At 52.1% G+C, this 14,805-nt stretch overlaps 1 protein-coding gene across 1 annotated transcript; it reads right to left on the bottom strand.

The window, feature by feature from the left end:
* Positions 1–877: 877 nt before the first annotated feature.
* Positions 878–7,260, bottom strand: PKIG (cAMP-dependent protein kinase inhibitor gamma). Its single transcript, XM_074157279.1, has 3 exons — positions 7,148–7,260; positions 2,945–3,120; positions 878–1,831 (listed from the first exon to the last, which is right to left on the bottom strand). The coding sequence occupies exons 1-3, from the start codon at positions 7,258–7,260 to the stop codon at positions 1,752–1,754; spliced, it is 369 nt and encodes a 122-aa protein (XP_074013380.1). The 3' UTR covers positions 878–1,751.
* Between the last annotated feature and the right edge of the window lie 7,545 nt (positions 7,261–14,805).

Raw genomic sequence — 14,805 nt, 5'->3', positions numbered from 1 at the left:
AAGCCCAGGAGCTACCTGCTGTTTTGCCCCTGAGCACAGGGAAAGGGGAGCAGGCTCTTGGCCACTGTCCGGGCACGGAGCCGCAATAGTATCCAGGCAGCGTCGGGAGCCAGGCTGGTTTGCAGCTGCCAAAGGAGCAGATGCAGCCACTACCTGGCTGCCAAATCCTCATTTCCCGTGGGGGCTGGAGCCATGGACATCTCTCTGCCAGCCCCGCGGCCATCGCTTCTCGGGGGCCCACAGACAATTCTCCCTCTGTCTGGCAGCCACTTCTCTGCTAATTTATGGCCTTGTTTTCTCTGATAAATCTTAAACTGGTAACATTCAGTTCTTCCCTAGGCTGTCAGGATGATGCTTGTCCTTGTGTCACCAGTAGAGGGTCTTTCTCAAGCCAGCTCTGCCCCGGCCCTGTGCCGGCCATCAATCCCAGCCGGGCTGTAGCTGCCTCCAGTAGCCCCGGCAGGACCAGCTCTGCCTGGGCTGGGTGAAACACCAGCCATGCCCTTGTAGCTCTGTGCTGCAGAGGGAAGACACCTCTTCTGCTGCTGTCTGGGCCACTCTGCCAAGTCCCATGGCAGCGTTGTGCTTGATGGCTACAGTAGTAATATGGAGGGGAGCCGTGCTCCCACGGGAGGATGGAACACCCGTGGGAAAAGCGCTGCCTGGCAGCAACCCTGGGAAATTTGGGGAAGACTTTTAGCATTTTTTGTGCCCAACTGCTTGCACCTGGGTGCTGCAAACCCATGGGGTTTCACAGACCCAAGTGGAAGGGATTCTTGTAACAGCTCCTTATCTCCCTATTATGAGATAAGGATTTAACCACCCTGCAGCTCAACCAGCTACAAGGCAGAACAGAGGAAGAAGAAACACCCAGGCAGAAAAAAAAACACCTTCAGTACTTGAAGGCTGTGTTATTTATTCCAACAGCTTATATAGTTTTATCAAACCATCTTCAACACAAAACATGTCTCCTAAAAGAGAGAATGGTGTGAGATCCTACCAGAGATCATCTCAGCTAACAGCTTGCAAAGTTAAGCCTGAATTTCAACAGTCAAACCAGCAAAATGTTTCTCCCCTCCCCTTAACAATATCTTAAAACGGTAAAACCGGAAGAAAAAGATGCCTGTGGCTGGTGCTGCTGTGTCTGTAGGTGGAGCTCGTCCACACAGAGCTGTGCTTTGGTCCTTTCCTGATGCTAAGCGGCAGCAGCACAGGTGAGCGGTGCTTGACATGAAGGCAGTGGGACTGGCCGGTTCCCTTCCCCACTGCCCACCGTGACGAGGGGCCGCATGGACAGTCCAGAGGCCAGGTCAGGTCTAAGATGCAGATAAGGGTGAGGCTTAAAAAAAACATTGATCTAAATTTCTAATCTATGGAAACAGAATAAATAATAGTCTAAATTTGCAAAGGAGGAAGGTACCTTAGACAGGAAAGTCTGATGTGTCTATTATTACTGAAATTGTTTTTTCCCCTAGGGGAAAATTGCAGCTAAGGCATCTTGAGAATGGCTCATATCACTACAACCACGGCAGTGTTGCTCTAAATCGTTAGGGATGGGAGCAGAAGTCTTTTGGAGGTGCCAGTCCTTGCACAGCCTCTTGTGGCTCTCTAAACAAAAACGGTTGCAGCAGAGGCATTTGACAGACCACTTGCTGTTCCAGGTTGGCTTTTGTCCGCAGGTTCAATAGCAAATTCTTGTTTAATGTTCACAGCAAGGCCCTCCTCCTGCCCATCCCACCCCCTGTACGCTGTCATGGGGAGGGGCTGTTTTCTTGCCCCTTTGGTCTTGCTCCAGGGTCATTCTCGGAAGAAGTGGCATCTCTTTGGCTTTCTGCAGAAGGGAGGATTGGGAAGAAACCGTGGTTACACTCTGCTGAGGACACAAGCGATCGGTAATTGCTATAGCTAGTTTTATTCAGATTGCCACCTGAAGACCTATTGCTACCCTCCTGCGGCCAGATACTTGGCTTAAGAGTACTGGGCTCTCCCTTCACGTTGCCGGAGTACAAACACTTCTCAACACATCTGGTGGTGCTGGGAGGGAGCCTCGGGGCAGGGATGTGCTCTCCTTGTCTAATCTGTAATGGCAACTTGCAAGTGCTCCAGGAATGTCTGCCAGGCAGCCTGGCAGCTACCAGGGTTGCTCTCTGTTAGAAGAGCTCTAATTTGTGCTTATTATGGATGAGTGGATGGACACGTGCTAGTATGGACAGCGGTACAGTTGGGGCAATGTGCTTCAAAGTGTTTTTATAGTTACAGATTGTAGGCTGGAGGAGTGAAAGAGCAAGGGGAAAAACCCGAGTTTACCCTCTGCAGGGGTGCTGTATGTTTTGTTGCTCATTAGTGCAATCAGAGTGGCTGGTTTGCTTGTGCTCTGAACAGAGGATTCCTGCTTCTCGTAGTCAGCTGGTTGGCGTGTACTGAGCAGGGAGATACTGCTGCCAGGTCTGGGCTACAGGGGAAGACTTGGAGATGGCTGGTGGTGTTTAAAATTATTGCTGTTGTTATTTAAAATACTGCGGAACTATTTGAGGGCTGATTTTTTTAAAAAAAAAAAAACAAAACCAAGCAAACCACAACCTGCCCCACACTTGATTTTTATAAAGCCTAAGTTATACCTGATGCGTAACGTGCCCTGGGAAGGCTCTTGGTCAGTCGATGTCTGGTTTAAGCACCAGTACGTCCACAAGCCAGCCCAGCAAAGGGCTTTGGCTGGCGTGTGCAGGGCTCGTGTGCCAGGAGCCCCGGGACCATCCCGTTCACTGCAAGAGCCCCTCGGCCCAGGGAGTCTCCCACTATCTGAACTATCCACCGAGCACGAAGGCACTGACCACAGCGAGGAAGGGGAATGTTCCTCCTGAGCATCTGTGTGATGCTCCCAGAGACAGCACTGGTCCAGCCTGGGTGCCAGGCGCTGGGCTTACTGGTGTCCGCGGCAGCTCACCTGCTCCTTCAACAGCAAGGTCACCTAGGTCCTCGGTCAGCTTGCGCATGCTGATGGTGGTTGCATCTCGCTGGATGTCGTGGACAGCATTCCTCCGACCAGCCCGATCGCAGGAAATAAAGTCGGTGTACGTGCTGGACTCTACCTCCATTGCATCTCTATATGGCTGCAAAACGCTGGGGAGAAAACACAGCCGTGAGGTCAAGGATGCTCAGCAAGCCTGGAGTCATGGCTCCCTCCAGGTTGGGTTACTCCCTGGAGTTAAATTACAGCATGAAAAAATAGTCCCTGTAACCCTGCTCTGGTTCCTCTAACAGCAGCAACTGAAATCTCAGATATCAACCCCGTCACGTGGGGCAGCGTGTGGGGTGACCCATGGGTGCTGGGTGAGGGCAGGTAGGCAGGAGGGATCCATCCCAGCTCCCTTACTGGCCCTTGTTCTGCCTTCCCGTTGCAAAGCAAGGCAGAGGAGGGATTTGCTTCTCCCGTTGAGTTTCTGGCCTTCTCCTTTAGGAGCTGCAAGGTCGCTTCCAGCAGCTTTTTTTTTTCCTACAGAGAAAGCATTACAGAAAAAGCCCTCCTTCCTCCTCAAAATGCCACGGGAGTTTTGAACAGAGGCCAAATGTGGCTCGCTGTGGGGGGGTTGGGGTGCTGATCCAACCTGAATTTGTAATGGGAAATGGTCGGGGTCCCAGTGGATACCCCCTGGGGAGGGGGGCAGTATTCTATAGGTACCAGGCTTTGGATCTATACTGGCCTCCGCTGGCTGTTGCATGTCACTGAAAAAGCATTGGGCTGGACTGCTTTGAGATAAGCACTTTTTTAACATGTGAAAATCAGCCCTTCCTGTGAGCTGTTGGGATCCCTTCACTCCAGGCTTGTGTCTGTGCCAAGCGCAGAGCACAAAGAAAGGCTCAGAGCGGCCACTCGTCACCAGTGAGCTCTGCGGCGAGCCGGCTCTTAGTTCAGCCTGGCGAGTCCTGAAGTTGTTGGTTTTCATTTCAGCTGAGGGTTTAAGTTGCCAGCGTTCACACAGCACGGCAGAATCCAGGGACCTCAGCAGCTCGGGGAATGTATTGCAGGCGTCGGAGCTGCCGGGCACAGAGCTAGTGAACACACTGGAAACCTGGTGCTCTTGGAGCCTGCTCCTGTTTAGGCAGTTTGGCACTCAGTTTGTTTTTCTGCATGGAAATTTGAGTTTAATAGTTGTCTTATCTCCAGTTTTGCCTACTAAAAAAATGTCTTTAGCCCTGCTGATGTTGTCAAGACTAAAAGGAGGTTCTGCTCAGAAATGCTCATGTGTAATGAAAGCAAAATCCGGTTTCTTGTCATTCACTTGCTTTTGTGTCTTTGGGTTAATGTCACACTAAGAAATTTGCTTAGCTCCTGTACAAATCCTGCTTAATGTTGAGGTTCCTGGCAGGGAAATCTGCTGGCGGACCACCAGCCTGGGCAGGAATCACACTCCTCACTCTGTAATCCCTGATGTTATGGCAGCAGAAAGAAGATGCTGGCGAAGATGCAGTAGCCATGATAAAAGAGGTTAAACTCTTCCCCTTCCCTGAGACAGCAGGGTGCAGTAACCTCAAACCTGCATAAACCCAGTCTCTTTTGGTAGCCCCAGGGACTCCTCTCTTGGTGCTGATGCCAGCTCAGGGAACGCTGGTGGGATGTGAGGCTTGGCCCACCCAGACCTCGCAGGAGATCCTGCTTCTCCAAATCTAGCAAATCTTTGCAAACTCCTGCCGCCTCCCAGGGCTTGGCATCCAGTTAGACTCTGTTAAATGAGCTCCAGGAGAAGCTCCATCCTTTGCCCCAGGAAAAGATCCCGGCTGTTGTTTTTCCTGATCTTCCCTCCTTCCTTTCCAGGTTTGTCCTTCCCGGGACGAGGTGCCCACCCTGGCAGGCTGATTTCAGCAAACAAAGTGCCTTGTACCTAGGACAGGATGAGCACCCACCATTCCCAGACAAGTCCTCCTCGTGGCTCATGGGAGCCCAGAGGCTGCTGACCTTCTGTAGCAGCAGGAGAGATGTCACTTGGACACAGGAAGCTTCCCTAACAGTGGTCCACACAAGTCTGGGTCTATCTCCACATCAGAGGGCCAGTTCAGAGCTGATTTTCTCAGGAGTCCTCCTGCCTTTGCACCAGGGGCTGGACCACCTGGTTCATAGGATGGGCTCCACAAACTGGGGAGCAGGACCAGCCAGCCCCCGGGATACAGCATTTTCCCTGTGTCCCTTGATGGAGCTGCCAACGGTAGATGTTCTCAGCTGCGGCAGCGCTGGGCCAAGTGACTACATGCCCCATCCCATGGGAAAAGGATGGGATCTTGTTTGAAAACAGGGGCAGGAACCCAGTGTGCAGAAGCATGTCCTGCTCGGGGCAGGTCTGGGTCCCGGCTCGGTGGCCGGGAGATGGCGCCTGTGATTTATTTATTTTCCGTGGCTGGAAGAGCTCCTGCCTCCAGCTCTCCATGCACTGAGCTGGAGAGGGGCGGATTTATGAGCAAAGCTTTCAAATTTGTGCAGTTCCTTCAGGATTTTCAAGGTGGGCGGCTCTCAAAAGCCTTGCTGGCAGAGACACTCCAGCCTCTACCTCCGGGAAGCTGTTGAACCCAGGAGGTGACGGGAGCAGTCGCCTCGATTTTTGATAGAAAAACCTGATTTTTCAAAGAGCATTTCCAGATTTCCAGGCAGGTGCAAAACATTTCAGTGGGTTTTCAGTCAGTGGAAACATCTTTTAACATCTGCCAGGGACAAGAAAGGAACCACCCTGCCTCTTACCCACGTAGTTCAACCTGAAACTGCGTCACCGTGGACAGTCACTTAGCGGTGAGAGGAGGGGTGCAAAGGCGGGGGGTGCATCACCCACCGGCTCCCCACCTTTGGTTCTTCATACTCGCATGGGCTGGTGGGAGGGAATGATGTGCCAGCTCTTGCCAGGCATTGCAGGAATAAGTCCGCAGCACACAAATACCCTGCGCAAGGGTTTCCAGGGAGCTTCAAAGAGATGATTCAACTTGTCCCCAGAGGGTCATTTCCTGCCTCCCTTCCCTCTTTGCTGCTGACGGTAACAGAAGTATTCCCTGTGCCCTCAGTGCAGCGTGCCAGCCCATGGGGACCGGGCAGGGGATGCGTGGCACGGTGACAAAGGCCATTGGCAAGGGGCTGGGACCTGCTGCCCATTGCACATTCCTTAAAAGCTTTTCTGTGCTGCTTGGAGGGAGGCTGCGTCCCCTCCACCATGGGGACATGGTGCTGCCTGTCCCAGGGCATCTGGCCACAAGTGAGGAAGCCCCTCGCAACCTGCCATACACACCAGACCCAGAGCCGCCTCTGCTCCTGTGCCCCCCTGAAATAACCTGGCTCTGCCAAACCTGCTGTTTGGCCTGAAGTTATTTTTCCATAGTGTCTTGTGAGGACCAAAAAAACCTGGAGCTGTAATAGTTTTGGCTTTGCTGGCCTGGACTCAGCTTCCAGAGTGGTTTTGCTGTCGGACCGCAGTTGGGCTCGCTGGCATTTTCCAGGGAAACCACCCAGCAGCTGACGGAGCAGCTGGCTCTGCTCTGGGGGGGCTGCAGCTAAACCAGTCCCATGCACTCCGGGGCTGAGTTTTACCCATTTAGAAGGTGGATGCTAAGAAATTAAAAAGTTAAATGTTTCTCCTGCCTTTCGGTAGAAGAAGCCAGGGCATTTCTTTTGGGTCAGCTCAATGGCCCTCTTGGTTCCACTGACAAGCTAGCAGTTAATTCCCATTTCCCCCCACGCCTGCTTCTCCCAGGGACTATGAGCAAACAGTGACTGCAAATAATATGAGTGTGGCAGACAAATGACCTGGAAACACCACGGGCAGGTTAAACTCAGCACAGGGCCCTGTGCCTGCAGGGCAAACACAAGCCCTGCGACCCGAGCCGGTGGCCGGGGTCTAACGCCGAGGGATCGGATGGATGTTACAGTCACACCCAGCCCTGGACTCCAGTTTCAAGGAAACCCTTCACATGATATTGCATCTGTCCCTTGTCGAGGTTAAACTGTAAGCTTTTTATGGCTAGGAAGGGCTATTTCTGGACTCTGCACTGATGCTGGCTCTCAGCGGGCTGTGCTGAATTCAGCCTGCTTCCCCTCCGCTGCCTGCTTTGCTGCTTCTTTCTGCTCTGCCTCTCTTACCTCTTGCTCTCCTCAGTATTTTCCTCTCCACTTAACCCACCTTTGCAGCAAGCACAAAGGGCATCTTGGTCAGAGACAGTCCCATTCATCTCTGGATGGCAGCCATGGCACTTTTGGGCATAAGGCAGCATAGCCCCCTGCTTAGACATCCTTGCCCCTTAGGGTAGCCAGCACAGAACGCTTGGGCTCCTGTAAGGAAGGAGATTTGAAGGATTTCCCTGCTTATCTAAGCCTGAATCATCACCTGATCCTGCTTTCCTTTGGAGACCTCCCTGTCCCGCAGGGGCAAGCAGGAGCTGTTGCTCAGCCTGCCCGTGCTGTCCCCTGGGACACCCAAGGAGGACGGCCCCGTGCCTTGGCCACCTCTGTGGCCACAGCAGGCAGCCCCCGAGGGCAGGGACTGGGATGCCGAGGTCCCAGGGGTAGGAGCCCCAGCAGACTCACATCCCAGGGTGCTGCTGCCTGGCTGTGGCCCTGTGACAGCCCGTTACCACCGGCCGTTGGGACCAACAGCTGCAGGTTCTGGTTGGAGATGGCTCCTCGATCCTGCAGCCCGACCAGGGGTGTGTCCTCCTGCCTGCTTGGTCTCACAGCAGAGGATTTAACACTCTCTTTTAGCCTCCAAACAAAGCCAGGAATCCAAGCTAAACTTTGCTGTGCAAATTTCAAAGTTCTGCTGGGGAACAGGGATGAGATCCCTTCTTCTGCTCATGCAGTGCATCTGCTTCTCTCTCCTTCGTTGTCATCCTGCAGAGACCAAGGCATGCGGTGGTACGCTTGCCTTCGAGTTCTCCGCATTGCCCCTTGCCCTTTCATTCCAGGGTACAGTGGCTATTATTAGCCCTCTCCTGCTGGGGCCGGATCCATAACAACAGCAAAACATACTCAACAGCCCTGCTGGGCTTTTAAAATATTTACAGTGTAAGATGGTTTGCTGCGGAGGGGGGCCTGGTAGAGCACAGAGACGGGAGCACCAGGATTTCTGTGCTCCCTGTGGGTCTGCTGTGAGGTTTCCTGCTGGGACAGTCACATCCAGCGAGGAGGAAAAAAAATGCCGTAGGGCTGAAGCCAGCACTTGAGGTCAGGGGGTTTCCACCAACGGTCTGACAACTTCCAGCTGGAATTTCAGCAAATTTTCCACTGGCTGTTGTCTGGGAACATGCGTGAGGGGTTGTACATCAAAGAAGGAGGGCTCTGTAACCGTGTTATCGGGGTTAGAGAGTATTTTTAGACCTGTGCTCATGCCTTCAAGGCCTCACTATGGCTCATGACCCCCACGCATTAGAGCTAGATCCACGGCCAGAAGCTGAGCTGAAGTTGCAGATGTCCTGTTGGGAGCCCAGTCTGCCAGTGGAGACATATACAGCACGCAGAGTCTGTGCCAGGCACAGAGCTCCCCTGCTTTCCTGCTGGGTATGTGTCCTCCAAAATATAGTAGTGGTTGGTCTTATTGGCCAGAACTGATGTGCTCTAAACTGCTGAGCCCTGAGTTTCCCCGCTGGGTGAGAAAACAGGCAGGACCAGGGCAGCAGCCTGGTCTCCTACCATGGCACGTGTGTCCATCTCATGTGCTGAGCAGCTTATTTCCAGGTGAGAGTAGCGTGGAAAAGTCTCATCACACTTTGGTAGTGAAGAGATGCCAAGCTTGGGCACGGCACATTGGTATTTTTGGAAGGCTTTTGCTGTGGAATTCCTCGTAATAACCCTGCACCCTCTGGCTCTTACGATAAATACAATGAATTCAGCCAGCGCAGATGTCACAGCTTCTCCAGCCACTGCAGTGGTTTTGCAGGAACAGAGCTTCTAGGCTTCTCTAAGACTAGTGGAAAATTGTAATTCATACAGAAGGAGAGCAGATACAGCAAAGTGACTGAGGCTCACTGCTCATAAACAGATCCCTTCTTTCGCTTTGCCCTCGGTTTACCGTACAGATCACTTAACACCTGTGGAACTGAAAACTAATTGTTTAGCCCCAAGTTTAAAATTAGGCTGAGACTAATTCCTCTAGGAGTTTGCAAACCTTGCATTGAGCTTCTCCCTCTACCTAGCTCTCCACACTCCCCCTGCCCACCTCCTGGCCTTCAACACATCCTCAGGAACCCCCACTGCAGCATCTGTGCTGTCCCCAGGCACCTTCTGCTGCCCCACATCCTCCCGGCCGCTGCCTGGCTCCCAGCTGACGTAAGAGATGCTCCAGACAGATTTCAAAATCCTGGCTGACCCTTGGCATCAGGGTAGGCTGAGTCCTTCTTCGTGCTGCTGCAGTCCCCAGGGGAGAGGGAAAGGCTTAGAGAGGAGTGGGGGAGGTGGAAGGGGATTGCTCAGCCCCACCAGCACCTCATTAGTGTCAGGATGTGTGGGTGATGATGGGAGGGAGCCGCCTGTCCATCTGTCCATCAGAAGGGCAGCCCAGTGCCCATCTCTGACCACACGATGATGCCAGCCTGAACCCCCACACCCGGAGCAGGCAGCACCCCCCTGCCAGTCCCCACGGGCCACGGGTGCTGAGCATCTGCTCCAAAAATCCTCCGCCACGAGAGGAATCATGGTTTGCCTTGGCAACTGGGGTTTGATGGAGCTCTCTGCTCCTCCCTCCCCTCAGCACCCAGCCTCGGCTGCAGCTTAAGCCTCTTCTGCAGCTTCTCACTAAGTTGATTAATGGAAATAATTGGTCTCTTAATGCATCTGGAGACAGTTGCCGTGACAGCGGTTGTATTTTTGTTTTGTTCCCAGGTCGAGCTTGTTTTTCACATCCTACAGCTTCGAGGTACTAATAAATCAGGGCACTCTGGTTCCCCTCCTCGCCTCTGAAAGACACAGACCCCTCTGAGGGAAGGGGTTGCAGAGCAGGATGAGGACAGCTCAGAGGACATGGCAGGATGATCAGAGCAGCTCTAGGACATGGCAGGCTGGCACCTTTCTCCCCCCCATTTTTTACCCCCCCACGCCAGGCTTGCAGTGGGTGGATGCGGTGCCAACTTCTGCTCAGCAAAGAGCAGGGAGCCAGAGCCCTCGTGTTCACCCAGCACGGCCATGAGCACCCATCGCTCCGTGAGCCAGCACCCACGGACCTCTCTGTCCCCTGCAGAGACCCTTCCAAAGCTGTAAGGAGTACGAGGGTATAAGTCCCTTCTCTTTTATTTTTAATTTCTCTCAACTTCTTATTTATCTGCCTTTATATGTCAACATATGTTTACATGAGCAAAGCCAGTGACTGGAAGATCTGCTAATGCCTGAACTTGCAAAGCAGATAAACCGTAGACCAGTCACTTGAAGCTCTTCAGCTGCAAAAGCCCCACAGCTGCTGTTGCAAGCATGGGCCAGGAAGACTCATGTATTGTCCCCACTTGTGATGTGTGGAGACCCCATCACACCTGCGCCATGGGGTGGATTCCTTTGCAATGGGGATTCCCTTCAGCCTTGGGTTCCCTGCCTTCCCCCAAATCATTCAGGAAGAAAAGTCCCTGCTGGATTTCACCTCAAAGGCTGGAAACTCCCCAGTGGTCCCACAGCTTTTTTGACCTGCCCTGACCTCTGAGTGAGCACCACCTACACAAACCCCACTTGAATTTCTTGCCCTGGGATGATCACCCCCAGCACAACCTTCCCACCAGCTTTCAGGCTTCCCTGGGAAAGATGAAGTCAAATAAGTGCAGAGGAGATGCAGCTGGGGCTAATTTCTAGCACAGCTGCCCTTGTCACCTATAAAAGGAAGGTGAAGCCACAGCAGGTCTTGATGGGATAGCAGTGCTTCTGGATGGAGGAAGGCATTTCTGCAAGGACAGAGGTAAGCGAGGATGGGTCTTTATGCCTAGCAGGAAAAAGAGCAATTTTGACCAGCTTTTTGTTGTGATCTGAGGAGTTGAGCTCTGCTGCTGTGTGACAACAGTGCTTGCGTGGCTGGGAAGGAGAGCTTAGCTTGGAAGAGGTGTTGTGCGGGCTGTAACTATGCAGTGTTGGCTGCTGCTAGTTGAGAAAGCTCCTCTTAGAATAGGGTGCGTGAAGCTGAAAGCCACCTGCCTCAGCTCTTCCTCATTCAGGCTTGCACAATCCCCTAGGAACTCACATCCAGCATCCACAGAGTCCTCCTGACTCGGCGTGGTGTAAGGGGCTGAGTGAGAAGCTGTGAAACCTCCTGAGGTGTGAGAGGCCTGGCAGCTCCCAGCAGTGCCTAAAAATAACCAGGGCATTTCTTAAGAGTGTCAGAGTGGAATGAGGCTGATTAGCAAAATCAGGCTTAGCTCTGCTCCCTGGAGCTAGCTGCCATGTCTGTCCACCCCACTGTGCAGAGGGGAACCACCAGCAGGACCCAGCCCGGGACAGGGGCAGTGCTTGTCTGGAAGATGGGAGCAGGGGGAAGACCCGTCTTTGGGAGCTGTGAGGAGGACTGCGTGGATGGTGATGCTATTGGTGCTTTACATACAACAGAAAAGGAAAGCATAGGAGTTAAAAGCAGGCTGGCCCTGAGGGGTGGCTGAGCTAAGCCCTTTCGAGTGGCTCCGTGGTGTCTGTTACCCACCGAAATCAGTAGTCCTTTTGGCTGTGCTGCCCTGCTGGGACCCCCACTTAGACAAAGGAAGCTTTGCTGGCCTGCGTACCCTCTTCTCCGAGTATTTCTGGGATGGATGGATAATTTTTGTACATCTGTGTCAGGTAATAGCAGCTTCTGATCCTTTCTGCAGGCAGGGTACATCTGTCTGCATAAGTCACCAGGGATGTGACATCTAGACAAGAGCTCGAGACGTGCCCGTAACATTACACGGGGGATGCTCAGCGATCATCGCAACTTACAGCCTCAGAAAAGGGAAAGCTTCTAATGAAATGAATTGCCAACTATTTTACGGTCCACTGAAATGCAGCCTAGCAATAGAAAGACACGGGGTGCCTCTAGCGTACATGGGAAAGGTGCTCGATACAAGGGACGAACTGCTCCAAGAGACCTGCGGGATGAATGTCTACGTGCCCCAAAGAGTCCCGAGATCCTGCGTCACCCGCAAACAATGCGGCGGCAGCAGCTCTGTGTAAGGGAAAGCTCAGCGCGGGAACAAGAGAAAGCAGCAAGATGATTTCAGGAGATGCTCCAGGTGCAGGAGCCATGGGAGTGAAACCACGGCAAGGACTGTCTGAGCTGGCAGATGTGTCATTTACACAAGAGCCACAAAAGGTTAAGCTTTGGGGGTTCCCTAGATCTTGCTGGGCTGACGCTACGTGCAAAGCAAAACTCGCTTACGTGGTTACGTGCGGGCAAAGAATATTCCCCTGCAAAGCGTGTGGGCAGCCCGTGAGCAGGGTTTGGAGACAAGGTCCCTGTCGCTGGCAGAGGAGATGCCATGCAGCAGGGCTTGCACTCAGGCTGCCCCCAGAGCCAGCGCTGGAACACGGCTTGGTACAAGCACACAGCTGCGAAGTAGGGAAAATACAGCAGGAAAGTCCTTACAGCAGTTGTTATTTTTTTTTTTCCTCTTAGCGGCTTTCTAGCATCTAGTAATTCAGAATACAGAGGGAGTTCAAATGAGTCTCTGAAATACGAAGGAAAAAAACCATTCCTGTTTATGTAAAATCTCCCTGCGAATAAAAATTACATCAATCCATAGTGTGAATCCCTACCTGATTTAGTTGACTTTCCTTTTGGACATGACTTCAAACAAGCTTCATACGCAGCAAGGCAGCAGCTTCTGGGGAAGGAAAAGAAAATAAACGTAAGAAAACATTATCTGTGCTTTTGTTGGGGGGCCTAAAGCTCAGCTGCTTTTTCCACCATCTGCAACTAGGGCAGCAAAGGGGACGTGGGGTCTGGCAGGGCTCTGCCTGGCAGGTTCAGCCGAAGCCTGGCTTGGTGAGCACGGAGACACCAACCGAAGGCTGTGGGATGGTGGTGGTCGTGTGGCACCTTCTAGGAGGGTTTATGCTAATAGAGATCTGGCCTCTTGTGTCTAAGAGCAAAGGGAGTCCAGCTGGGGGCCTGGCTTCTTGGAGAAGTTCTTTGGTTTTGCTTCTCCTTTTATTAACTTCACGTGGGTGTTCTGGGGAGAACCAAGGCAACTCGTGTCTCCTGACCTGCACCATGGGGAGACCCGGTGGCTGCCTCAAGAGTATAAATGAGTATGGGTTTGCAGCTCCACTGCCCTTTAAAGAAGTGAAACTTCCCCATCAGCTTCTCTGAGGCAAAAGGGGAAGTTTGATCTGGTACTTTTAGTCACCTTGCTTGGTCAGTCTTCTGACCCTTGGGTTTCTCTGCTGTTTGTGCGCAGCTGTGCCTCTCCCGCTGTCCCCAGGCCCCGCTCAAAGACATTTCCTCTGTGGCCTTAACATCTGTGGGTGCATTGCAATCTCCTGACCTGCAGAGCCCAGCCAACGAGACACTTGCTTATTTTAGCAGCTGTTTCAGCTTTCAGACTTTTTGGAACATCATGGACTGTTTTTTTTCCCTTTGTCCCAGGGACAAATATTAGCAGAACAGAAGGGAAAAGATGAGCCATTTAACCATATAGACAGATGAATTGCTGGATAAGCTACTACTTGGCCCATCTGGGTTGAGTACCCCTCTGGTTTCAGTTTCCAAGCCAGGACAAGCCTACAGCCTTTCTCTTTATTTTTTTGACCCACTTTTAAAACTCACTAGTTGTTGGAGCTGACACTTGCTGGCTCTGGCCCTGCTTCAAGGACAGGGCACTCGCTGCTTCTGTGTGTCCGTTTGCCCATCTGTTAAACGGAGCTATTAATACTCGCTCCCCTTGCTAGATGCTTCAAATATTTGTAAAGCGCTTTCAGACCTGCAGATGACAGGCTTACAGAAGTGGAAAATACTAATTATGATTGTGACAGTAGCAAAACAAAGACATGGGGACTTAACAATACACTTTTGTTAGTGTTTACCCCATTTACAGAGAAGTGCTACTGGAAACGCTGGAACGGAAAAGTAACAGAATTCCCACAACTCTGGGAATATGCATCGCCCTTTTGGGGCACCAAGTAGGCAAACAAAAGCAGGAAGGAAGAAAGCCAGCTTTGGAAATCCACAAGTCTTTATTTTCCTCCTTTGCCTTCCTGCCTCGCTCCGGCTGGTGTGTTACGCAGCCCAAACAGTTAAACCTCCAGCACTTCAGACGTGTTGCAAAATATCTCAAAATACATGGCCCTCTGCCAAGAGAGGCTTAAAGCAAATTGGAGCAATGATGCTCTGAAGTAAAAGCTATCACCGAGCAGCCCTGTTCCTGATGGGATGGGGGGGAACCCCATTTTCTCTATCAAAAAAGCAGCTGGTTTTGGAGACAGAAACTCTATAGCAACTAGTATTGGCTTTTCAACCCTGCCACCCTGGCTTTGGCTAGGTGTTTCTCCCCACAGTCCTTGCTTGGGGATTTGGAGTCTGTAAATCTGAAGCTGGGCCCCTTGTTCCGTCCCCAAAGGATCATCCTCTGCTGGCCCATCCAGTCCTGCTGCTCCTGGGATGATGGGCAGAGCTCTGAAGGCCCCTCTGTGGAAAGCCCAGGCAATATCCCACACAGGGAGTTTGGGGATTTAAGGTTGGTGAGGTGGATTAGTCTATGCAGTATGACTAAGGATGGGCGAAAGTAACTCATTAAAGAACACTTTACCCTTCCTAATCTAGTCCTATCAAGGTACCACAGATTATTTTGGCACCCATGAGGAAATGTTTATTGGACACCTGAACATCGATACCCCATCAGGAA

This window comes from Numenius arquata, chromosome 12, assembly GCF_964106895.1.
Source record: "Numenius arquata chromosome 12, bNumArq3.hap1.1, whole genome shotgun sequence".
NCBI classification, from domain to species: domain Eukaryota; kingdom Metazoa; phylum Chordata; class Aves; order Charadriiformes; family Scolopacidae; genus Numenius; species Numenius arquata.
Note: the sequence above shows the minus strand (reverse complement) of the source record. Positions and strands in the feature narration are given on the sequence as shown.